Source organism: Lissotriton helveticus, chromosome 5_1 (assembly GCF_964261635.1).
Source record: "Lissotriton helveticus chromosome 5_1, aLisHel1.1, whole genome shotgun sequence".
In the NCBI taxonomy this organism is placed as follows: domain Eukaryota; kingdom Metazoa; phylum Chordata; class Amphibia; order Caudata; family Salamandridae; genus Lissotriton; species Lissotriton helveticus.
The window spans coordinates 1,946,275,853-1,946,302,191 of NC_136065.1; the positions used below are offsets into that span (position 1 = coordinate 1,946,275,853).

General features: G+C 45.2%; 1 protein-coding gene across 1 annotated transcript in view; it reads right to left on the reverse strand.

The window, feature by feature from the left end:
* The window catches only part of NPEPPS (aminopeptidase puromycin sensitive), a 1,244,137-nt gene that overhangs the window by 869,694 nt on the left and 348,104 nt on the right, over nucleotides 1-26,339 (reverse strand). Inside the window, exons 4-6 of the mRNA XM_078645599.1 lie at nucleotides 5,252-5,373; nucleotides 3,414-3,521; nucleotides 3,043-3,243 (exon numbers count right to left, since the gene is read on the reverse strand). Coding sequence (XP_078501725.1) covers nucleotides 3,043-3,243; nucleotides 3,414-3,521; nucleotides 5,252-5,373 — 431 coding nt within the window. The remainder of the gene's footprint in view (nucleotides 1-3,042; nucleotides 3,244-3,413; nucleotides 3,522-5,251; nucleotides 5,374-26,339) is intronic.

The following is a 26,339-nucleotide window of genomic DNA, read 5'->3' on the forward strand; positions in this document are numbered from 1 at the left end:
CAGCCCCTGGTAGGCCCTGGGTACACCTATGCCCTGGGTACCTAAGGTACACTGTACAGGGACTGATAAGGTGACTCAGTATCCAATTTAGATATGTACCTAAGGTACATGGAATCCATTTTACAGAAAGAGCAGTGGGCCTGAGGTCCTGAATAGCAGGGCCTCAGGTCAACTAAGTCAGAAAACCAGCAAAACACCAGGCAAAAAGTTGGGGGCAACCATAGTCAGGGTTCTACCTTCCTACAATGACCATCTCATTTTAATCACCCAGGCAATAAAGAAATTGCTACCGTAGGGTAACAGATTTCAAAAATAACATTAACAAACTATAGAAACTCTTGGCCACAGAAGAGGAGTACTTTCAACAAACTAAGGCAATCCACTCCATTCTGTTGGTCTTCAACATACATTTGACATCTGCGGGTATACCTCATACCATACTTCAAGGCATTTACAACCACCAGATGCTATTCATAGAGGATTGAACACCTCGAAGAAGCTATTTTGCACAGTATTTAGCATCCATATTCTGGTTATTTTCTTCCATTCATACAGATGTTTGCTGATTGTTACCTCTACTGGAGTGTTGAACGAAAGAGGGTGAAGTGCAGGGTCACTGATTTGAGTGTTTTCCTGCAGTAGCTAGTGTTTGATGGCCACTGCTACCTTTGGCAGACTTATGGGACGTGTAGAATTCCTGATGTTGCTGCTGTAGTTGTGGCTATGAAGGGACTTGAACTATCTTTTGGTAATGTCAATCATAGGGTTTGTACCAGTGCTTCTTGTATAGTTTATTTTTCTAAAGCCCCACATCCCTGACTGTTACCAATTCAACCTTCATGAGCTTTATCCAGTCCCTCACATGCACTCCAAATAGAGAGGTTCAAGAGAATGCAAGGTTAAAGATTCTCTGTTGTGCCTCAGGTTTCTAACTGGTAAAATGGAGACATGAGGAACAATGTGAAGCCAGTCCATGACAGTATCTGTGGACTGCAAATCAGCTTACTCAGCAGTAGCATTAATATATTTGCAGACCATCATCCTCTCTTGTAAAACTTCTTAAACGTTTTGCCTGTTCTTACTAGGAAGTTTCACTTGAAAGCAGTGAAGAGTACCCCACACTGGGGTCTTTCAGAACACCTAAGCATTGTAGTATAACTCGACATGTTCATGGCAGTAGCGAACAGGTCACACAAATGTCTGCCAACCGCATCCATTTTCTTACTCTACTCTTCAGGAGGCACCATTGAGGGTGGAGAGGTAGGTTGGAATTACCTGGCTGCAAAAAATGAAAGTCAAGCTGTGGATCTGCTCATAGGACCAAAAGGTCTTGTGCTACAGGTTTGCATTACATCTGTAATTGCAGACTTCGTTGAGATTGGTGATCAAGTGAAGCAAAGAGCTTACAGAGGAACGCTGGTGAATTGTTTGGAAGATATATTAAGTCTTTTGCTGAGTAGATGGGATGTGTATATGGAGCACTGCACCTTACCAAGACTTCATTGAAAGCGGTCATGTACTGGCAAAACCCTCACAATACAGACATGTTAAGGGTCCTTTGAGTCTTTATTTTCCTTCCACAAGACTGGCACTTTAGAAAACGAGAAGGTATTTTGTAAAGGGGAAATATTTTTTTTCTGTCAGAAAACAGAAAATGTACACTATCGTTTAAAGATGTTCAGTAAAGTCGCGTTTTGAAGGTCTTTGAATTGTTTTCCAAAAGAAAAAAACCTCAAAAATATTAGTCAAAGCTTCAGGGTCTTGTCTCCAAATCTGAAAAAACTGGCTCAACTGCCACGGACAAGGCATGATCGCATGCTGGTGGAACACTGTTCCTTAAAGCAGCAGCGTCCGTTTTCCCAGCTTTTCAGGTTGCAGCTTATTTGGCTACATTGTCCCCTTTTTTCCTATAAAGGTTTGAGAAAGTTTTCTTGTCACCGTTTTATTTCTAATGACCTTTTTTCTAGATTTTACATTGGTTTTCTTTTTTTAAAGAAAACAGTAAAACATTGGTCAGTAATGCCAATTAGCAGGCTATCAAAATCACTTTGTTTTAAGAATTTAGCATTCTGAAGTAGTGTATTTTATATATATATTTTTGCAAAATAAGTGCTGCAGGATCCCATGTGCAGGCAGCACAATCAATTAATTTTGACTAATAATGAACATCCTGGGGATAAGAACATACATAATACTTGTTTTGACATACACAACCAAAATAATTTAGCAGCTGATGCTGCTGCTGCTGCTACTACTACTACTACTACTGCTGCTACCACCATTACGTTTGCATAAACCGAACAAAGAAATGTTCATCTCATATGAACATAGATCAGAATACTGGACAAATATGCCATGATTGGGTAATGAAAATCAGTTCATTAATAAGCAGCATGGCCAAGAGTAGAAGCCTTGCAACATTTTTAATTTCCATAACACACAATACATATTGACAAGTACTTTTTCATCGAAGTACACAGCATAAACGTTGATAAGATTTGGTGACAATCTTGAACCCATCACACTTTATGGTACCTAGAAAAAAACATCAGCCCTGTTTTTTGCATATATATGCCCCATCTCTCACCAACTTCATTACCTCTAGCACCAGAGTGATAAATCTACCTTAGATAATATGGAGAGAAAAAAATCAAATATATACACACACATATATATATATATATATATATATATATACATATACACACATACATACACATACATACACATATATAGATTGCACGCACACACACAGAAACAGACACACACAAATATATATGGTAAGGATTCTCTGACATCAACAGTATCAAAGTTTCCCACTACCCAGCTGTGTTAGTTCCTAGCAGCTTCTTTAGTTTGAAACAAAGTTCTCAATGCATTTCTGCAAACAGACATGTTTTGCTTTCGGAGGTTAAGAATGTTTCTGGTTGATGCGGTCCAGAGCCACAGAGGCTGTAAATTAACTCACAAATATCCCATTTCGGTAACCAATTATCCACCATAGCTCCCCTACAGTCAAAAAGCAAACAAGTCTGCTCTTACCTCTAATGCAAACCTTCCTTGCTCTGATTTGCCAATGGGTGTGTAAACACGAACTAGAACACCATCGGAAGACTTGGTCTCCACAAAGTCGTATTCTCCCACCACAAAGGCCAGCAGATATGTGGACATCACAGGGCTGCGAGCAAACTTGACCTCCACCAGATTTGCATCATCATGGTATGGCTTCCGCTCAAGAACATTCTAGACAAAAATTAGGGGGGCAGGTGAAGATTAGTACAAATTCCACAGCAATCAAGAGATGCAAAAAAATGTTTTTTCAAAATCAGCAGGATTATAGATCTCACAAATCTTTCATGTTGGGTAAACAAACTCTTTTCTCTAAAGCTAGTCCTTTCCTTTGGTACACTTACCATATTCGATAGAGCAACTTTATCTTTGGGTACCACCAGTGTGATATCAAATGTTGCTTTAATGGCAGGCTCATCCCAGCACGGAAACGCTCTACGAGCATCTGTAGACTAAGAAAAGAACAGCATCATTTACACTTTCTACTAAGAAATACATAACAAACTTCGGTACCAAGAGCAAAGTAGGAGAAAAAAGTGTTGGAACAAGAAAACTTTAGATCAGGAATCTGACCGGAGTGGAGGACCTAAGCACGGACAAACAAGACTACCAACACATAAAACAAATAAAGGAATGTGTTGTATTCTGGGACACAAAGAATAAGAAGGATGGCGAAATGATCCACATTATTCACAATACCTCCAACTTGCCTCTTGCCTTTCACATTGATCCTGAGGAGTCCAATAAGCATGAGCTAACTCCCGGTGTGCCAGCAGTAGACCTGATCAAGATCCTGGCATTGAAATGGTGAAAGCCTCTCTATAAAGCGGCCACAGACCTCAGGGCTGTTAAATTATATCTGAACTTCCCAAAAAAACGGAAAATAAACATACTGTGAATATGTGTGGATGAGAAACTCTTAGCAAACACCTCAGTTAACATCTTGTAATCTCACTCGAGAAAAGAAATAAAGAACTGAGAACTGGGCAACATTCACTCCTGTCTGTGCTATACAAAAAAAATGGCATGGTGTTCACTGGTTCTAGTGTCATTATGTCAACCAGTACTGCATTTTCACATGCTATCCGAAGGAAGAACGAGAGCTGCTACCCTCGCTTTCAACTGCTCCTATTCCATTAAAGTGATCTGTTTAATGTGGTGACTGATAATTGAATGAACAGCAGTGAACATCACGACCTTTGAGTGGTACTACTGATCACAATGCCACCAGTGATTTTTTTCTGTCTGCATGGTCAAGTTTTTGTCATTTACTATAGAGTTGTCTTCTCAGACTAAAGCAGCATCAAAGATGATTTGTTCCAAGTGTAAGTGATAGAGGAAAGGAATTTCGGAAGAGGACATCATTGCAGAGAAATACAAGTACATATATATGTTAATTACTCAAATTATTCCAACCTCTCCTCAGAAAGTATAAACTATACTGAAATGAATAAAAACCATCTCAATAGAAACTACAATGGACATCTTGTGCTAAAAGACTAATACAATACGGTTAAAAAAGATATGTCTACAATTTAATATTTAACCATTCATTAGTATAAAAAGATCGTAAATACAATAGTTGTTGTGATGATATCATATTCCATAATAATCACTTTGAATATTTATGTTAAAAAGCGTTAGGAGGGTATGTTGTAATCTTTTAGCGTTGAGATTTGTATTACTGTTTTTAATATTATATTAAAATCACAATCTGTGGTGTGCTCAGCTAGATCCTTCCATTATAAGTCAAACAATACAATATCTGAAACTTTTAGTTGACTAGACATCTATTGTATGTCCTCACCCTTAATACATGAGGTGAAAGCCTCAGTGATGCTCTGAATTTCCATATGATTGAAGACTGGCAATAGTAATATTATAGGTTGAGTTAAATAGAGGGGACAGACAAGTTAAATTCAATTTTTGATTCAGACCACAGAGAACATCATTTGCAAAAAAGGACGTCTTGAGGTTTCCAACCTACCATTAGCTCTGCTACTGGAAGAAGCTGGAAGTCGAATTTCAAAAATATGCCTCTTACTAATAGTTTTAAATGGTTTAGTAAAGAAGACGGAAGTATGGGCACCCCTTAATCATGGTATTTAAGGTACTGATGAAACAGTGAAGAGGAAAAAAATAGAACAGCTACGTTTAAGACAAAGGGAACCAAATTCCGTACCTCAAACTGGGTGACAGCAGCATAGCGCACTTCGTTTGAAGGGGTTGCATATTTGCTACGATAGAAACCTTTCATTTTATCATTCAGCTCACCAACAAAGTCGATTTTTAATGATCCTGAGCCTAAAAGAAGAAAAGAGCAGAATACGTTTTAGTGGCTGCTTTCCAGAACCTAATTGGCTTATAGAAGAAATTAGTAACCTACCTCTTACTATAATTCAACAATGGAATCTTGTATATATGCACATGCTTGATTCATTCTCCATCATCAGAATAGGAATCACTGCTACATTTAAATAGCAGTAAACAGTGCTAACAAACAAGTTACTTACCTTCGGTAACGCTTTTTCTGGTGGATACAGTATCTGCCTGTGGATTCCTCACCTTGTGAATATTCCCTTGCGTCAGCAACATTCGGAAATTCTTTTTGTAGCTTCGCGCCGACGACGTCACAGAGGCACGACACCGCGCGCGACTCCACTGACGTCACAGACTCCATAATAGGCCCACGCCGGCGTGATGACATCAGTTCCGCCATTTTTTCCGTGCCTTCGAGGCACACGGACGGACCAACATCAGTAGATATATACACAGTATACACAGTACACAAATGTCAAGATAATACACAAAGTGTGAAACCAATGCAGAAAAGCAATTGAAATAAAACTTTTCCTTCAACAATAAAAACATATTAACATCACAGTTACTCAGGTATAGAAGAGTGGACAATGGGGAGGCGGGTGGGTCAGTGAGGAATCCACAGGCAGATACTGTATCCACCAGAAAAAGAGTTACTGAGGGTAAGTAACTTGTTCTTCTAATGGATACATCTGCCAGTGGATTCCTCACCTTGTGAATAGATTCCCACAGCAGTCCCCACTCCCGGAGGAGGGTGTCCACTCTCCTATACCAGAAAATCCTGGAGGACAGAACGCGCAAAGTGGCCTTCCCTCCTCACTTCGGTATCCAAGCAGTAATGCTTCGCGAAAGTGTGGAGTGAGGCCCAAGTTGCCGCTTTACAAATATCCTCAACAGGTACACCCCTAGACAAAGCAGATGTTGAAGACTTTGCTCTAGGAGAGTGGGCTCTTATACCCTCTGGAGGTTCCTTACCAGCCAGGGCGTAGCAGATCTTGATGCCTAGAATTATCCATCACGAAAGTGTGCGCTTGTGCACAGCCCTTCCTTTCCTGCAACCAGCAAATCCAACAAACAGCTGGTCATCAACACGATGGTCCTTAGTCCTATCAAGATAAAAGCTCACAGCCCTCTTAGGGTCCAGACGGTGAAGCCGCTCCTCCTCCTTGGAAGGGTGAGGGGGAGGATAGAAGGTAGGTAGGGTAATGGACTGTCCTAGATGGAAGGGAGTTACCACCTTAGGCATAAAAGCAGCCCTGGTACGAAGAACCTTTCGTTCAGCATGGATGGTCAAGAATGGGGGCTTTGAACTAAGAGCTTGAAGCTCACTTACCCTCCTTGCCGAGGTAATTGCAACTAGGAAAACAGTCTTAAAAGACAACAACCTCAAGGGACAATTATGTAGAGGTTCGAAAGGGGAACCCATTAGAAAAGTAAGCACCAAATTCAAGTCCCATTGAGGCACAATAAAAGGAGCAGGAGGAAATTTATTTGTAAGGCCCTTCAGAAATCTTAAAACAATAAGGACGGCTGATCCGGCAGGCAGAGAAAAGCCGACAAAGCCGAATGATAACCTTTCACTGTAGCCACAGCAAAACCTTGCTGCGCTAAAGAAAGATCAAATAGAAGTATATCTGACAAACGAGCCCTCAAAGGGTCAATGGACTTCTCCCCACACCAAGTCACAAATTTAGACCATCTGTAAGAATAGATTGACTTAGTGGAGTCACGCCTGGCCGAAAGAATGACATCCACCACATCATGCGGGACAGAAAATGAATTCAGGTTGCCCTGTTCAATCTCCAGGCATGAAGGTGTAAGGTCTGGAGGTGGGGGTGTAGAACCTGCCCCTCCATCTGAGAGAGGAGATCTGCCCTGAAAGGCAGATGGAGCGGCAGGCACGAGGAGAGGTGGAGAAGATCTGTGTACCACACCCTTCTTGGCCAATCCGGGGCGACCAATATAACTTGGGCCCGGTCTTGGCGAATCTTCCTCAGAACTCGAGGAATCAAGGGTATGGGAGGAAACGCGTAAAAGAGTTGCGAGTCCCAACTCAACTGAAACGCGTCCCCCAAGGCTCCCTGCATCGGAAACTGGAGGCTGCAGAATGACAGGCAGTGAGCATTCTTGCGAGTGGCGAACAGGTCCACCTGAGGAGTCCTACACATCCGAAAGACGTGACGAACTACCTCTGGATGAAGCCTCCACTCGTGGTCGGCTGAGAACTGCCGACTGAGACGGTCTGCACGCACGTTCAGAACTCCGGCCAGATTTGCCATCAGACAAATCTGATGATCCTGAACCCAAGACCAGAGACGAAGACCCTCTCTGCAGAGACACTGCAACCCTACTCCTCACAGCTTGTTCACATACCACATCGCGGTGGTGTTGTCCGTCAGGACCTGAACCGACCGCCTGCGAAGGGAAGGGAGGAAGGCTTCGAGCGCCAGACGTATCGCCCGCAATTCCAAAAGGTTGATGTGAAGCAACCTTTCCTCTGGAGACCAAAGACCTTTGATCTCCAGATCCCCCAGATGAGCACCCCACCCGAGAGTGGAGGCATCCGTTATCACTGTGGCCACCGCTGGAGGAAGTTGGAAAGGCTTTCCTTGAGACAGATTGCCCTCCACACTCCACCAAGACAGATCCGCTGCAGTTTCTCTGAAGATCCTGATGGACTCCCTGAGATCGCCGTTGTGTTGATACCACTGCCTGCCGAGGCACCACTGGAGTGCCTTCATATGCCAGCGTGCATGGTTAACCAACAGAATGCAAGAAGCCATCAGACCGAGCAGACGAAGGACCGACTGGACTGGAACGACCGCTCCATTGTGAAATAAAGGAATAATTTCCTGTATGTCGCGAATCCTTTGAGGTGGAGGGAATGCCTGACATACAGTAGTATCCAGTACTGCACCTATGAACAGGTTGCGCTGTGAGGGCACCAGGTGAGATTTGGGTACATGTATTGAAAAACCCAACCTGTACAACTACTGAGTTGTGATTTGCAGATGATGGAGCACTTTCTCGGATGATTCTGCTTTGATCAGCCAATCGTCCAGATAAGGGAATACTGGAACTCCTGACCTTCTGAAATGTGCATCCACCACTGCCATCACCTTGGTGAAGACTCGAGGTGCAGTAGTAAGACCAAACGGAAGGACCGCAAACTGGTAGTGCTTCGATCCCACCGTAAAACGGAGATACATCCTGTGCGACTTCAGAATGGGGATGCGGAAATACGCATCCTGCAAGTCGATCAACACCATCCAGTCTTCTTCCAGCAGCGCATGAAGAACCTGCGCAAGGGTGAGCATCTTGAACTTCTCCTGCTTCAGGTAAAGGTTCAAGATCCTGAGATCCAGGATTGGACGAAGTCTGCCATCCTTTTTGGGGATCAGGAAATACCGGGAGTAGCACCCCTGACCCCTCTCCTGCTTGGACCATCGCACCCTTTCTGAACAGAGCCAGGACTTCTTCCTGCAAGAGCAGCAGGTGGTCCTCCGCACAAAAACCTTGGCAAGGAGGGTAATTGGGGGGAAATTCCCGAAAGGGAAGAGCATACCCATTCTCCACCCGATTGAGAACCCAAAGATCTGATGTAATCAATTCCCAATCTCGTAGAAAATGGGTAAGCCGGCCCCCCACTGGGCCCCCATGATCCGGAATGGCGTATCTAGGGCTGCTTTGCTGTGGTGGCAGGGGGTTGGGAAGAGGTAGAGGAGGAGGAGGAGGAGGCCTGACGACCTCTAGGACGAGCTCTTTGCCTGACTCTGTACGACTTGTACAGCGTATTTTGCTGCTGCGGCTGCCTGTAGGTCCGAAAGGAAGACCTGCCAAAACCTCAACCTCTTCCCTGTAGTACCTCTGGACTGCAGGCCCAAAGATCTCACTGTCGCTCTGCTGTCCTTGAATCTTTCTAAAGCAGCATCAGCCTTCTTTCCAAACAATCCTGACCCATCAAAGGGCAAATCCATCAAGGCAGCTTGGACAACCGCAGAGAACTCAGATGATTTAAGCCATGCTGCTCTTCTTGTAGCCACAGAAGAACCCATCACTCTTGCTACCGAGTCAGCAGTGTCTAGACCACTCTGAATGACCTGTCTAGCGGCAGCCTGAGTGTCAACAATCACTTCTTGAAAATCCTTCCTATCCACCTCAGGAAGCTTTGGAACTAGCTGTTTGACTGAATCCATCAATGCATGGATAGCGTCCCATTAGACAAGTTGCATTAGTCGATTTGAGCGCCATGCTTGCAGAGGAAAAGACTTTTTTAGCAGCCTGGTCCTGCTTCTATGAATCCTTATCCCCAGGAACCTGTGGAAAAGCGCCCGCAGATTTTTTTCAAGCAGGCCGCCTGCACAACCAAGCTCTCTGGCAAGGGGTGTGTGGATAAAAAGTCTGGGTCACCAGGCGCCATCCTGTACCTTCTTGCAACCTCCCTAGAAACAGCAGGGGCTGTAAGCGGTCTTTTCCAAACCTCAGATATAGGCTCCGCCAAAGAATCATTAAAAGGGAGCATAGGCTCGACCACAGAGGTAGGCGAATGAAGGACTTCAGTCAGTATATTAGCTTTATACTCTGCAGTTGGAAGTGTTAAATTCAACAAGTATGCAGCCTTTCTTATGACCACGTGATAAGGTATGTAGGAAGGTGGAAACCTGACTATGGTTGCCCCCAACTTTTTGCCTAGTGTTTTGCTGGTTTCTGACTTAGTTGGCCTGGGATCCTGCTATCCAGGACCCCAGGCTTCCTGCTCTCTCTGGTAAAATGGACTCCATGTACCCTAGGTACATATCTAATTGGTACTGGGCCACCTTATCAGTCCCTGTACAGCATACCTTAGGTATCCAGGGCATAGGTGTACCCAGGGCCTACCAGGGGCTGAAGCATGTATTATGCCACCCCTGGCTGGCCATCCAAAACTGACACAACTGGCTGCAAGACAGCTGGGGCAAGGTGGTGTAATCACCCTTTGCTTTAGATATAGTATACCTATATCTAACCCTAAAATTGACACATATATTCCTATCAGTCACTCCTATGGCAGGCCTTATCAATCCTGAAGGCAGAGTGCTTGGAATTATGTGAGATGGTGCTCTGGCATGAGCTGAGCCCGTTTGCAGCTTGCGGAACCAAGTCCAAATAGCTGTTCCATGATAACGCTATACCATATACTCTTAAGTGCATTATAATCCTCGCGGTTAAATGCTAACTTTGGTATAGCATTATCAAAACATGTCAAGTAAGGTGTCATACGAATTGGAATACTAACCCCTCGCCAATTCTGGTGACTGGGTTAGCATTGCATGTATGTAACTGTGAACCCCGGTTAAAGTCAGACATAGCCTCAGCTCCACAAAATGGATGCTGCCACCGAGACACAAGTCTGCCCTCCTGCTGCTGGGAGTCCTTCCAGCAACGGAGGCCTGGACAAAGGGTTTCCTGTCAGGGGCGGTGTCAGCACCATCCCAGACAGGATTTTGTGTATTCCAGGTAGGCAGGGCTGAAAGGAAGGTGACTGCCAGTGGCACCCCGGTGCTCACTGTGCATATGCCGGCTCAAACCAGTTCCTGGGGCACACCAGCCCCTGAGCTGGGGAGAGACCGGACAAAGGAGAGGGGTGTAACCACCCCCCTCCTAGTCCCACCCATAGGGCAGGACTTAGTCGCGTGCCAGCCCCTTTTCTTAGTATAAAGATAGGAGCAGTTCCCCTTCCCAAATTAGATAATTCTGAATCTTAAAACTACTTTCCACGAAAGGAACTCTTGACTCTTCTGAAGACTCTCCCTTGTGGCTAAGGAGTAGCCAACCTGCACCAGCAGGCACCATCGAAGCTCTTGCGGTTTGCTGAAGTCCATCCTCTGGATCAAGACTGCCCAGCTCGACGAGACCCGGCTTCCCCTCCATCTCTGACCTCTACCTACATCATCCAGCACAGCTGAGATTCGTGGGTGCGACGAGACCCGTGGGACCGGCCATCTTCAAGACCTGCACAACGCTTCTCCAGCACGATCCCCGAGAGACCCTCGAGTAAGTGCACTGGGGTTTGAGAAGCCCTAACCCTAAGCAGCTCCAGCACCGAAGTCCAGCCTCCCAGCATCCACGAGATCTGCGTGGGGCCCTTCTGCTTCTTTGCTGCTTGCCACGTTGTCCGGTCACTTGCCCGTTGGCTAGTGACCCTCTTGACGACGTACCACGACGATTTCACCGCTGGTCTGGTTGCTCCAGACTGGCCCTTGCTCCCCTCCAACAGAGGAGCACCCTGGACCCTCCTGGTCCACTCCAGACGCCATCTTGAGTCCACCGCGTGGGCTTGCCTTTGCCAAGGCTTGTTGCTCCAATCCTGGTTTCAGCAGCGCCGACAGCAGACACCCTCGTGGGACAGCTCGCCCCTCCATCCTGGTCGCCGACAACGCCTCCTGGTCCGAGAGACTGCAGAGCCAAGCGTCGCCCACTCACCTGGTCGAGGTGTCCTCATCCGGTGCCATCCTGGTGCCCATCTGATCACTGGCTAGTGATCAAGAACTGAGTCCCCTCTGCTTTCAGGTCATCTTCGACTCCGATCCAGGCTTGGATCCCATCGAACTACATCACTGGTCGCCTGCCAGCAACTTCTTCTTTCAGGCTCCATAGACTGTAACGAGGATTCCCGACGTCTTTTGAACCCTATGCAGCCGCAGCCCCTGGGCTAGGTAACTAGAGCATTTCGGTGCTCCCACGTAGGTTCACTATCTAAGTGTCCAGATCCTTTTTCGTTTTCAGCCTAACTGGTCGGATTCGTCCGATAACACTAACTTTACGAAATCTAGCATCCATAGACTTTGTCCCGCATCCCGCGTGAGAGTGCACACTCTGCACCCGATCTCCCTAGGCCTCCTGCTTGTAATCTTAAGGTTCAGTAGTGTAGTTCTAGCGATCCTGAAGCCTCTGGATCTTGTTACTTACCTGCTAGTATTTCGCATTCCACTTTTGTAGTATATGGTTTGTCGTGCCCCTCGGGCATTTGTGTAAATTGTGCAACTTATAGTATTTTCTTAAGAGTTTTGTATTGTGCTTAGCTCCCTGACTCAAAGAGTTCAGGGTAGAACTGTTATTAATAAATATCCTATATTTTTATAACAACTTGTGTGGTGTCCTTTCACTTGGTGTTCAAGGGGTATATGTAATGGTAAAACAGCTGGCTTAACACGCCCTCTAGAGTTTAGCCTGAAGACTGCTCGTGTCCATGCTACTAGGGTAGCTGGTCTGAAAGGTTGACTTAAAACCAATCATCAATAAGGGTTGTTTGGTATGATACAAAGTGATCACTAGAATAGTGAGCACTATATATCAGGCCAACTTCTCACAAAGGTGTCGCATCCTTAGAAGGGGCGTCAGAAATAGAGGCCAAATCCCAATCAGGGGACTGTTCAAGACCACTAGCCTCTCAGATCATCGAAAAGATCCTCTGAATCTTGCAGCTCACCCTCTTCCATTTCTGCTTCACGATACCGCTGCTCTTCCAGAAGTCTCTTTGCCTCACACCTCGACCTCTCCTTCATGTATGAAGTCGACGGATCCGGAATCGACTCAGTCGGAGCCGGAGCCGGCGTCGAGCCCGAAGCCGGATGACCAGACCGCTGAACACTAGGTCGGATCGGAATCGGGGTGTCGGAGTCGATGGTCTTGGCGTCGAAGGTTTCGGCGGCGCCGAGTAAAGCCAAGGCGGCGTCGGAGCCGGTATAAATGGCATAAAAGGCGCAGGAGCATAAGTCTGGGGGATACCCAGATTGTATGCTAATTGACCCGTGGGACCAACTGGTGCACCAGAGGGGTACATAGCTCTTGAATACACTCCATACATAGCATTCAGGAACTGAGTAGGGTCCTGACCTGGAGCAGGAAAAGCTGGATAAGAGCTCACAGGTTGCTCTCGAGGGAGCAGAGTCTTCTCGACTTCGACCTCAACCTCAGGCTGGTGCACCGGGGTCGACGAACACGCAGGCAACGGAGCCTCCTCTTCTCCTCCATCTTCTTCATCTCCCTCACCCTCTTGGTCAGAAGAATGAGTCGGAGCCGGAGAAGGATTCGACATCGGCTTCGGTGAATAAACAGGCGAATTCAAAGGCGAAGCCTCACCTTCGGAGACTTGAACATCTGGAGTCGGAGCCTCCACATCTTTACGAAGTAACTTCACCTGCGACTTCGGTCTCGAGCCCGAGTCCTTCCCAGAATGATGACGAGAGTCATGAGATCTCTTCTTGTGCTTCTTCCTCGATGACTTCGAAGCATGCACCAAAGACTACCTCGAGCGCGACTTCGAGCGAGACCTCGACCGACGAGTCCGTGACCTCGACCTCTTCTTGTCCTTCCTGCTCTTCAACTTTGTAACAAGGAGTTTCGCCTCCCTCTCATGGCGAGCCTTAGGATTCATTTTCTTACAGGATGAACTTTCCTCTACGTCATGGTCTGAACTCGAACACCAGACAGCACTCGTGCGGATCCGTCATAGGCATCATCTTGCCGCGCTCTCCGCAGGGATTGAATCCAGTCTTCTTCGTAGACATTTCGACACAAAGAAGCAAAAGGACACCGAAATGAAACAAGCAGTAACAAAGTTACCAACAGCTACAGAGGATCCCTAGAAACCGTTAGCGTCGACGACACGGAAAAAAGGGAACTGATGTCATCACGCCGGTGTGGGCCTATTATGGAGTCGGTGACGTCAGCGGAGTCGCGCGTGGTGTCGTGCCTCTGTGAAGTCGTCCACAAAAAGAATTTCCGAATGTTGCTGACGCAAGGGGATATTCACAAGGTGAGGAATCCACTGGCAGATGTATCCATCAGAAATTAAACACATCCACCACATTTGAAGCAACCAGAAGGTCAACAAATGAGGTGTACTCGCCCACTCTGAAGGGAGCACTATACCTCACATTTCAAAGCACATCTGTGATATGATTATATAAAGAATGAGCCTCTGACCAGAGAGGAGGGAGGGTCGAAGGGAATATATAAAATATTGCAATGTTGGAGCACTGGAGTTACAAGGACTAATTTCTTATCCAACATCGGATCCTTTAAATATTCACACGCTTGAATCAGACTTATAAACAGTAAACATTAGAATACATAAAGAGAGGGGCGCAGGCTCACTTTTATTGAACTATGTTTCTAAGGACAGTCTTTCCCCCCTTGCGGCATCAGCTTCTGTGTCTATATCAAGGCAGAAGTACTTCATGATTATGTACTGGTCTTCCAAGTGGCTGCACAGCAGATGTATCACAAGGGCAACGCAGCATAGAGTGCCACAAATTATGCACTGCTCCTGATGGAATAGGACCTCACTCTTCCCTTGGGTGGACCTTTGGCCCTTGTGTGACAGAGGGCAATGCAGGCTGAGATCCAACGTGCTTATCCCCTGTTTGAAGAGGTAATAACCTCTTGGCTGTCCAAAAGGCATGAACATTTGATTCAATTAGTCTAGGTCTTTCAATTTATCAAGGTAGAACCCGAGACAGTTCCACATGTCCAATGAACGTAATTATCTTTCCTCTGGTGAAGATGGATTTGGAAAATTGGTTCTCAGAATAACAGGTTCATTCAAATCTTGTGAATCGGAAGAAAGTTGATGGTGAATGCTTGCACCACACCTTGCAGATTTAAATGCTAGGAGTAGTGCTGTATTCTATGAACCATATTTTAAGCATGTCCGGTGTATTGGTTGAAAAGGAGGTTGCATTAGCTGGCTAAGGACAGTATTGAGCCCCTAAGGAAACACGCAATTTAGGGCTACCATTACGTCATACCAGGAGATGCTGCAAAATGTAAGGCTGTTTTACCCGTTAGCAGCGCAAACTAGCCCCCACCCATCAAACTAAATGTAGGGCCAACGTAACTACCTTGACAGGAGATGCAAGATAACATAAGAAAATCCTATCTGCAATCAGCATCAGAGCTGTATACATATGATCAGAGGCGATGAGTCAAAAACAGACATATCCTATCTGCCTTTAGTGATAACAGAAACACATCGTGGTAGCTTTCCTGCAATGCAAAGATTATACTAAATAACATATTACACATCTTACGATAAAAAAACAAAAAAAAAAGATTATAGGATGTTGCGACTTGCCATTAGAGATAAAATGTTAGACTTCAGGTTACCCTGTAGTTTTACTTATAGTACAAGGATGCGCCAAAGTTTAGTCCTGATTTCATTAACTCTGTAATTTAATTCATATTTGTACAGATCTGTAAGCAAGCTACAGGTCACACGTTTTAAACTCAATAGGTGACGTCAGCCTGCCATCCTTCTGAGGTAGATTCAATAAACTCACTAATTGAGTAAAGGCCCCATCTTTTGTTAATAGTGCCTTCACTTCGCTTTCAGCAGCCACAATTCTTGAAAGGTCGATAAAACAGGAGCTGACGTCGTATCTAGACGTTTACAACCTGCTGGACTCAAGTCAGCATGGCTTCCTGTCGGGTCATTCAACAGAGACTGCGCTGGTCATGGCAACAGAGGAGATTCGGAGACAGGTAGATGGGGGGGCAGGGAGCTATCCTCATCCTCCTAGACCCATCAGCAGCATTCGACACAGTGAATCACACTATGTTAGTGCGGGGACTGAAGGCGGTGGGAATTAGGGATGCGTCTCTGTCCTTCCTCTCCTCATTCCTAGAGGATAGGGAACAACTACAATCTACAGTATGAACCCTTCCTTCTCCCATGTGGAGTGTCACATGGATGGGCACTGTCACCAACTCTGTCTAATATATATGTCACACCACTTGCCAGTCTCATCAAACAGCATGGTTTTTCATTTGTGTCTTACATGGATGACTCACAGATTATCATCTCTGTCTCTAAACAGTAAGTCTGTCGCAGCTAGTTTCCATGCTTGTCTGACTCACATCATGAGCTGGATGAGCTTTAACTATCTTAAAATAATCACAGATAAGACGCAGGTGATGGAGTTTGGCAACTGTCCGTCCATGTGTAACCACAGTTGGTGACCGATAGAGGCCGGCGAATGTCTTGCACCATCTGCTAAAGTTAAGGATTTGGAGATCATTTTTGATGACCAACTTAGCTTTTCGGCCCAGATAAAAAGCGTAACCTCCACTTCGGAAGGTATTCCCTTTTATTCCACAGAAGCTAAGAAAAACAGTGGTAGTGGCACTAGTTCTATCACGCCTAGATTACTGCAATACACTATTCATAGGCATTGACAAGGTGCAGAAGGCTAAATTGCAGTCTATACAAAATGCCGCTGCTCGGACATTATTGAATATCCCAAAAGTCCGCTCTACCTCCGCTGCTATTAGAGCCCTGCATTGGCTTCCAATACAGCAGCGTATGGAATTCAAGGCTTTATGCCTGGTTCACAAGACACTATATGGCGGAGGGGCAGCCGACCTCCGTACATTTTTCCATTGGTGAATTCCTATGAGAAGCCTCCGATCCTCAAACACGGGTTGCATCTGTACCACCAAAGTCTGTAGATCCAGATGGGGTGGTAGGAGTCTATTGCACTGTGCAGTCAGGCTATAGAACCAACTGCCTACCACTGTGAGACTTCAACCAGAGAGGCTAATGTTTAGGAAACTGTTAAAAACGTGGCTGTTCCCCAGGTCAGAAAACGGCCGGTATAGCTGTTTGTAGTCCCTCTCTTGTCTCACTTTAGAACCAAGACGCTTCGGCATTCGATCGCTTTATAAACTTTCCTATCATACATGAAATATATAAAAACAAATTTCTCTGTTGTGTATTACGTCTGTCATGCCTTAATGTGTTGTTGGGCACTTTCACCCTATTTTCAACAGAGCGCTGCTCCCGACAGTGTCCATTTCTTGTCCTGTGTGGCGGACTTGTCGGAGTCATTGCACTTTAGTGGGGAGCCCTCATTCATCAGTGAAAGCCCCTGCTGGTCCCGGGGTCACTGTGCCTGGAACCAGACGGGCAAAATATTCTGGTAATGTTGCCTGTCCGATTAGGAGGAGGGTGTTCCCACATTCTTTGCCCTTTTCCTTGGTAGGGGTCCGAGTCTCTGGGGACTGTATGACTACACGTCTTTGGCCAGAGGAGGGGCAAGTAGGTGCGCACGGCTTCGATCCCGCACCCTGTCTGTGGAGGTCTCCTCAGAGCTTTCCCAAGTCCTACAACTTGAGTCATCACTCAGGCTGCTGCATTTCAGCAAAGCCACTATTGTGCTTCTGCAACCCTCGACCTCTGAACCTTTTGCACACCCTCACAGCCTTACTGCTAGGGGTGGAGTACGCAGCTTAGCTCTGGGGACGACTAGGTATTGTAACATTTATATAGAGCTTACTTTGTGGGGCGGAATCTCTATGAGCCGGTGGAATCTTGGCGGTTGTTGCAAAGTCAAGGGCCTGCCAGGAAACTGAGCGTTTCACCGGTAAGAGGAGGTTTTAAAGTGATGGGAGCAGGGCTAAAGACAGAGCACCTGAAAAGGTCATTGAGGGCTTGTGGTGTGGTGACCGAGATGGCAGCTGCTTGGAAAGTGAAAGCGCGCATGGCCCGCTGAATGTAAGCAAAGCACGTCGTCGTGCTTGAGGTAGGAGAGTCAATAAAGAAAATCGTGCTTATAAGACTAAATCACACATACCGTGAAAAAACTGAAGTAAAAGGGCCAGTCACCATGGGAGATTGCAAATGAAGACAAGGTGGTAATAAGGAGAGACTAACAAGTCTATAAAGGAATCTGAGGCTAGCATTTAGGAAGGACAATGACACAAGCCAATGACAAACATGGGCAGAAAGCGGGCGGGGCTTCGCTTTCATACTCCACTTCAGCAGTCTCTCTGAGCAGCGCATGCGTGCTGACAAGCTCGACCTAAAAGAGGATGCTTGAGTTTGAATGACTAGCTTGTCTGGGTAGATAATAAGGTACGGAGAATTTGCAGACAGTGTCTGTAGCCCACTCAACCTCCAGGCAGATGTTCTCGCCACTATAAAAAGGCTGTTTTGATAGTTAGCAGTGCGAGTGGGCAGTTGTGTAGCGGCTCAAGGGGCGCACACATCAGAAACGTAAGAACTAAATAGAAGTCCCACTGCGGCATAGTAAAAGCCGCTAATAGGAACATATGCTGGAAATCTTTCAAGAACCTAGGTACAATGGGGGAGTTAAAAAGGGAAGGCTGGTCAGGCACGAGGGGAAATGCTGAGATGGTAAAAAGATAACCTTTCAAAGTGCCAAAAGCAGAGTCCTGCTGGACCAAGGAAAGAATAAACAGGAGAAATTGAGGAAGGGGTGCAGACAGAGGATCACCATGTTTGTCTGTACACCATGCCACAAACTGGTTCCAATAGCATGCATATACCGTCTTAGTCGAGGGATGCCTAACAGTCAAAATATTACATTCCAGACTTCGGACTGAAGGTAGAAAGCTGTCAATTATCGCTGCTCAATTTCCACGCATGAAAACAAAGCATTTTCAGTTTCGGGTGCAGAAGCCTGCCCTTTAGCTATAACAGAAGAACCTCCCGAAGAGCCAGCCTGATCAGAGGACTAATGCTCATGTTGAACAGTTCAGGATACTAGATTCTCCGTGCCCAATCTGGAGCCACAAGAAGGACTGTGGGCCAGTTGTTCCCGATCTTCTTGAGAACTCTGGGCAGGAGTGGTACTGTCAGAAAGTCATCAAGAGAACAGAGCTCGACTCAAGAGCTGCCTTGGACACTCGAGCGTGCAAAACTGTTGACATTGTGCGTTCAGTGGTTGCGAACATATCTAACGAAGGCCCTCCCCACTTCTGAAAGAGGCCTTGCGCTACCTCAAGATGGAGATGCCATGTGTGATCCCCTAGGCATCAATGGCTGAGTTTGTCCACCCGGACGTTCAGAGAGCCAGCCAGGTGTTGAACCACTAAATATATGCCCTGGTGTTCCTGTCTCGTCCAGAGGTGCAGTACCTCTTGACAAAGTCAACTACACCTCGCCCTGGATTAACAACTAGTCCTGTACAGTTTCAGTGATAGGAATTACCAACTAATTGACTTGGGTATTATGACAAGTAGAATTGTTGCTATTCACAGCTAGTACCTATAGGCAATAGTATTGCAGAAAGTTATGAAGAAGAGCGAACTAGGTGTAGAAGCACCAGGGTTGTAAATTCCTTATTCTGTTTTCTTGTAAATTGGCTCAACAGCCAAATGCAATGGAAGAAGACATTAAAACGAAGACCAGCTGCATGTGAACAGGCACTATAGAACTTTCAGGCAAAAAACTAAATGTTACTTACCTGTAACAATCACTTTGCAGTTTATGGTGTTGAAGATTTATATACTGCACACACTCCCGCCATTTAATGTTGGGTTGGGTCAGGTCAGAATAATACAAATAGTTTTTCTTCAAGGAAAAGCTTTTTGTTTCAAGGTGATCTGCCATCGCTTCCCAAAATGCACAGTGCACCAGGACACTGACTTCCACCCCAGATTTTATAAATGTTTTACAGTGCAAAGCAGCAGATATCTGTTCACTAGAATGCTACAACTGCTCAATACACCATAGGTGGGAAACAGTAATTTTGTTACAGGTACCCGTCTCGCATCTCACACTGGGAGAGGTAGGCCAGGACAATACAAGCAGCAAATCAACTGTGACCGTTAAGGATGATTTTCTGTTTCCAGTATGTGCTACTGTTGATCTCATGCTGAGCATAGACTGAAAAGCAGCACCCACGCCTCTCAAGAGATGGCAAGTGAGCAAAGCGTTTTTAGCACTGTTTGATCCTACTGCAGATTTTAGCAGGTCTGGCTAGCCACACTATAGTGTTTAATAAAGGTATGACATGAACACAAAGTGCAGCTTTACAGATGTCTGCTAATAATATGCTACGCAGGAACACCACTGTGGCTCTGTTTTCTGAAAGCACGTTGTGGAAGCATGCATCATATGTTAAGCTTTAGCATAACAGTTTGATGCAACCATCAATCCATCTTGCATATTCCCCTTAGCGATACTGTTTTCAAGATATGTGGTGAAAAAGCAACAACTGTACTGTTTTCCTCACTGCACATGTGCAGTCTACATAAACATGTTAGTCTTACAAACATCCCTTTGGAATTTTGAAATACCCAAATTCTAAGGCCTTGGGTGCCAAATAGCTAGACTGAGGCCCTTAGATTTAGGATGGAGCAGTTGCCTTTATGCTGGCTGAAAAAAATCTGAATGGAAAGAAAATCTCTAATATGGATGAATGGACATTCCCAGGAGAAAAGGTTGTCATGGTTGACGTTCCAATGTTGTAGTGATTAGAATGAGAATCACTGGTGCACCACATTCAGGATCCTTGGAAGCAGGAGAAAAGCATACACAAATGTCCTCGACCAGTTTATCCACAGACCATTCCTCAAACTCTGGGCATGTGGATATCTGGATAGGAAGCTTTAATGTTTGCTGTCTGTCTGACAAGTGAACACAAATGCTGGAAGTACGGATGGATGAATGGGAGCTAAGTTCCCAGATTCTCAGTCACTGCATAGAAATAAAGGCAAAATCAATGCCCACTTCTGGCAGTTGTTCAGCCAGCAAGTGTATGTGATGGTGCAGCACCAAATACGAAATCGTTTGCACCATACTGGACATCCTTGCTGAGTGTGTGCCCCATTTTTAAATGGATACTTAGTGGTCATGTTGTCTGTTGAAACCAAGACCACCGTGTTGTGTAGCTTTGCCCTTCATGCCCAGAGTTGCCAGCACAGCAAGCAAAGCCAACATTCTGAAATGGTGAAAGTGCTTTGGGAGATAATTGATCCTTAATTGTGAGGCCTAACATGCGTCTTCTCTACCCTGTGAGGGATGCATCAGTTGTGACAACACCTGTAGCTATGGGTCGAGAAACGATCTGCTCTGTAAAAAGGTTTGACGTGTTCCACACTAATTTGTGCAGAACTCCAATCACTTGTAACCACTGCCTAGAGAGACATTTCAGACCGCAAGAGCATGAAAAATAGAGCATTGCACAGTGCCATCATTCATAACAGTTTTGTATTCACTCTTGCTGCCAAAGGAAGTCACATCTGATAGAGGGAAAATAATGCAACAACTTGCTTTCCGTGCAGGGTAGGCCTTGAATCTTACCAAACTATGTGTTGACTCTCGAAAAGATTTAATCTGCTATAGGTGAAAGTGGGATTTTTTTAATACTGTATGCTGCTGAAGGCATCTTGTTTTGTGAGTGGTAGCAAGACACTGAGGCATCTCCATCAGCCAAACATCCAGATAAGGCGATTTGTCACCCCAACAACATACTTGTTAAATACTTGTGTGGCTGAGTTACCCCAAAAGGTATTGCTTTGACCTGGTAATCCATTCCATTTATCACAAAAAATTTCAAGAACGGATTATCTGCAGGAAGTAGTGGGATATGCAAGTAGGCATACTTCAGACTGAGTGCAATGTTACTTACTACAGTAGGTCTCCAGAAGAACTAACATCTTGATGTGCATGGCGGAAATGTGGCGAATAAGCAGCTGAAAACAAAGCATAGGGCCAAGAGTCATCTTTTTTTTTTTTTTACTGCAACCCTTTCCCCTTGATTTTGTCCACGGTCTTTATTGTTAACCACTTCTTAAAGTGCAGCAGAAGATGTAGTTGGTTTGTACTGTGATGCTGTGGTGGTTGACTAGACCGCACTGGAGCTAGTATCAGGCAATATTTCTATGCGTTGGACGACAGAACCTAGCTGTCTCAAGTAATGCGCTCTTTTTAGAAGGAAATACTCCTGCATTTCTATGCCTAGCATTATATAACCAGGAATCATGTGTGAAGGGTTGCTGCTCGCTGGCAGAGGCCACCACTTTCAAGGGCAACCCTGGGCCTGCAGCAACAATTACCCCACAAGAATAGTAAAGAGTACTGTCTATGTTTTCCATCAGAAAGGATTACGGCGCACAGTAGTAAGCAGAGTATGACTGAAGTGAACTAAGTGGATTAAGAAGACTCGGGCTGATCAGTCTTGATTTTCAACAGACCCAGAGGCAGGAGAGGTAGAAGTGGGAATGCGTAAGGGAGACCTCGGTCCCATTGCAGTCCAAACTCTTTTTCCAGTGACATCCTTAAGGGAACTCCAGAATTCAGTAGTTCCGGCATTGAGTGTTTGACCATGGTAAACAGATCTAACCGAGGCAAGTCTCACTGGTTGAAGATGTTGCTTGCCACTTCAGGAAGGAGATGCCACTTGTGATCTGCTACCAATGTCTGCTTAGCTCTTCTGTTCATCCATTCAGGCCAGCAGAAAGATGTTCTGCTGGACCAGGCACCTCTATATATGCAAGCAATACTTAATTTAAACCGTTGCTTAGCACATTGCCGGGACTACAGGTTGTTTTCTCCAGTTCGTGATGGTCCCAAACTGAAAATAAAATAAAAAATGTAACTCGTTGGATGAATCATCTGGTATATTATGGCAGCATTTTACTTCCTAACAGCGACGGAGAGGACTACTTTAGGCTTGATTGCATTAGGCTCATGTCAACCCTTAATACACTACTGGAATGACTAATATGGAGCGTTTCATCAAAAGTACGGGATAGCTCAGAGTTAAGGCTTCGCTGCTTTAATTTGTATGCAATCTGTATTTCAATGGCTCGACTGCTAGCACGTCTAAATCGGGTTCCATTTTTCCAATCACAAACACTAAAAAGTGTTGCCCCTGGTGTTATATTTCATTTCAGTACCCTGATATAGGTCTTGGGAACATTGTGCACTTTCCCTACATCGTCTCCCCGTCATTTCATATGAACGAGCCTTATAAGGGCATAACTCCAAATAAGGACAGACTGCCTTGTATGGACATAACGCCTTATAAGGACTGTAGCCTTTTAAGGACTAAACCACCTAGTTTGATGCCAAGGGTAGGTTTTGCCCAATCGATATTGCTAAGACATCATCCTTAGCACATATAAATAATTTAGGAGTACACTCCACCGGAGGTCCACTCACCTCTTTCATCGACGCACAAGGTTTAATCCCCAACGTCATCCTCATACTAAACAATGGGGAACATACGCACATAGACTGTATAAATACAGCACCTCTTGCTATCAGAAAGCACGAGACTTCAAGGCCGACACACTGACCAAAGACGCTGCAGCTCCGACATGACATTGCTCCAGCTGACAGTGGTAGGACGATCCCTTGCGGCATGTCCAGCTCAAGTCCAGGACGAAGTCCCACACTCTCACTATTCAGATATAGGGGTTAGACTAACTCCTAGTGGGATTTTTGGCTTTTAGACTTAGGCTCTTAGACTTAGGCTCTTTCGCACCTACTCACATGCTAGGTACACTTAGGTACATCTAGACAGGCATCTTAGGAGTAGGCACTATTTTATAAATGCATCTTTTATTCATGTATTTGTATGTGTATGTGTATTTGTAAAGCGCGATTGATGCCCGGGGGCGTCCAAGCGCTAAAGGTCCAATAGATGTTTTGGGTAGAGGCAGGGATAGATAGCGGGGATTACTGTGGGGAGTTAAAAAGAAGTGTCTTGAGCTGTTTCCGGAATGAGGAGAGATTGGGGTTAGCTCTCAAATGAAGAGGGAGGGCGTTCCACAGCTTAGCAGCATTATGGGTAAAGGTCCTGCCGCCTGATCTGGCTCTTTTTATTCTGGGTGTGAAAGCCATAAAGGTCTGGTTTGACTGGAGGTTTCTACTAGGATGATAGTGGGAGACTAGGTCGCGGGTGATCAAAGGGCCTGTGTCCCAGAAAGCCTGGTGGGCGATACACATGGCCTTAAAGTGGATTCTTTGGCGAACTGGCAGCCAGTGAAGACTGGTCAGGTCGGCTCTGACAGATTGCCGGCGTGGGAGCTGGAGCAGTGTCCGGGCTGCGCAGTTCTGCACTGTTTGAAGTCTCCGCAGTGTGTAATCTGGTGCAGCGAGGTACAGGACGTTGTTAAAATCCAGGCAGGACTGGATCAGACCCTGGATGGCTACCTGCTTAGCCTCCATGGGTAAAAGATGCATAACTTTTTTAAGCATCCTAAGTAGGCCAAAGCAGGTGGCCGATAGTTTGGTGGCTTGTGTATCAAATGAAAGAGATCTGTCTAGCCTTAGGCTCTTAGACTTAGGCTCTTTCGCACCTACTCACATGCTAGGTACACTTAGGTACATCTAGACAGGCATCTTAGGAGTAGGCACTATTTTATAAATGCATCTTATATTCATGTATCGGTTCGTGACTATTGCAAAATGGTAGAACCATACTATTTCTTTATATTCACTGTACTGCTGGTTCTAGATCTGCTACTGTATTATAGTTGTAGCAGCGCACTTTTTACATGAGAAGAACTCCTTATTGTATTTGTAAACACGTTCGACTGTTTCTTCTGTGCATCTCTGAGAGCAAAACAAGCAAGCACGAGTGACTGGGTGAAAAGTAGATTATCGTTTCCACGAGTCTAAGGTTAATATGTTCTGAAGTTGCACAAATTAATCTCTTTAAGAACCAAAATAATTGCCAGTATTATCAGAAGATGGAAATGGAGCTGGCTCCCAACCGGACAGCAGAGGAGTTGGACCTCCACCTCCCCAGGTGACCCACTACCGAGACAGCAGCAATGCATCTGTCATACCTGTGACATCTGGGTGGGGACAGGAGAGTGGGCTCTTGCAGGTGATGCTGGTGCTTGACTGCCACCATTGAAGATGCCGGCTATCTCCTGTAAGTCAGGAGTCACAAAGGCAGCCCTGATGCTGGGCCTACTGACACCAGTGGTTCCACTATATGTCCTGCATATGCCATCTGGTGTTTCGGACAAGGAGTATATACAAGGAAAGGAGCCAAAAAGCCTCAGTCATTCTCACTTAAAGGATAAATGATTGGTACCGCTGCAGTTATCAAAAATGATAAACTAAATTTCAATATTATGGGTGCTCAAGGTGATCACCTCCTAGTCCTTGAGGTGCAGAACGAAATAATGAAGAAGCAGCCTTACTCCGTGTAAGGTCTAACCGTGTGCACTCCAACAGCGCGTAGGCGCGTAATATGTTTGTACAAGAACTGGTAAAATACAAGTTTGTAGATGGTAATCTTCTATTTTTAATTTCAAAAGATTTCTTGTGTCATCATATTTCCACATATGATTTGAAATCCATGTGTTCAATGATATATATACAACAGTTTTTCAGAATCCAAATATTTGAAGATTTTCAACAGTAAGCATTATCCCTAATGCATTTCGTACATAGCACTTCGTCAGGGGGAATTTGTGAAAAAATTTAACTGTCACAGTCGAACGCTGATCTGTTTGGACACAGAATGCAATCAAGGTAACTATTTACAATACAATTCTGAGGTGATATGTGCATCTAAAGCAGAAAAAATGTGCAAAAACGTAGGAAGGTAAGTAAAGAAACGTATGTGTGTGGGTGACTAAACCGCTAATTAGAAGAGGGATAGAACTGCAAGGCGTATAATAGAGGTGAAGTATGAGGTTATGAAGTAATGCTCTATCTAGTGATTCAAATCCCGAAATGTGTCAAGTCGTGCTAAATATCATATAAGAAGATCAGGTGTGGTGACCCTAAATGAAATAAAAAATGAAACAAGTAAAGATAGGTTTCCCCTTCGTGCACATGAACAGTGACATTATAAGTGCCGACGAAATCAAAACGCGGCTTAGCTGCTCCGAAAGCTATGCATGTGAAATCATGTTACAGATGTAAGACGGTGAAGTGGAACAAGGAATAGGGTGTAGTGAGCACGTCGCATGAAACGGTAAAATGACCATCAAGTGAAGACAGAAAGACAAAGATGTGGCTTACCAGCTATTGAAAATGTTCGGGCGTGAGTAGAAACTTCCTGCGGTGTAACCAAAAGCTAGTCTCGGAAAACACGACTCAAATATCACGCACAGCGCGCAGCTAGAGCAGTGAAGGTAGAAATGAGACTGGTGTATGAGGGCTCACGGTGTGCTCGGCCAACACCAAAAGTGAA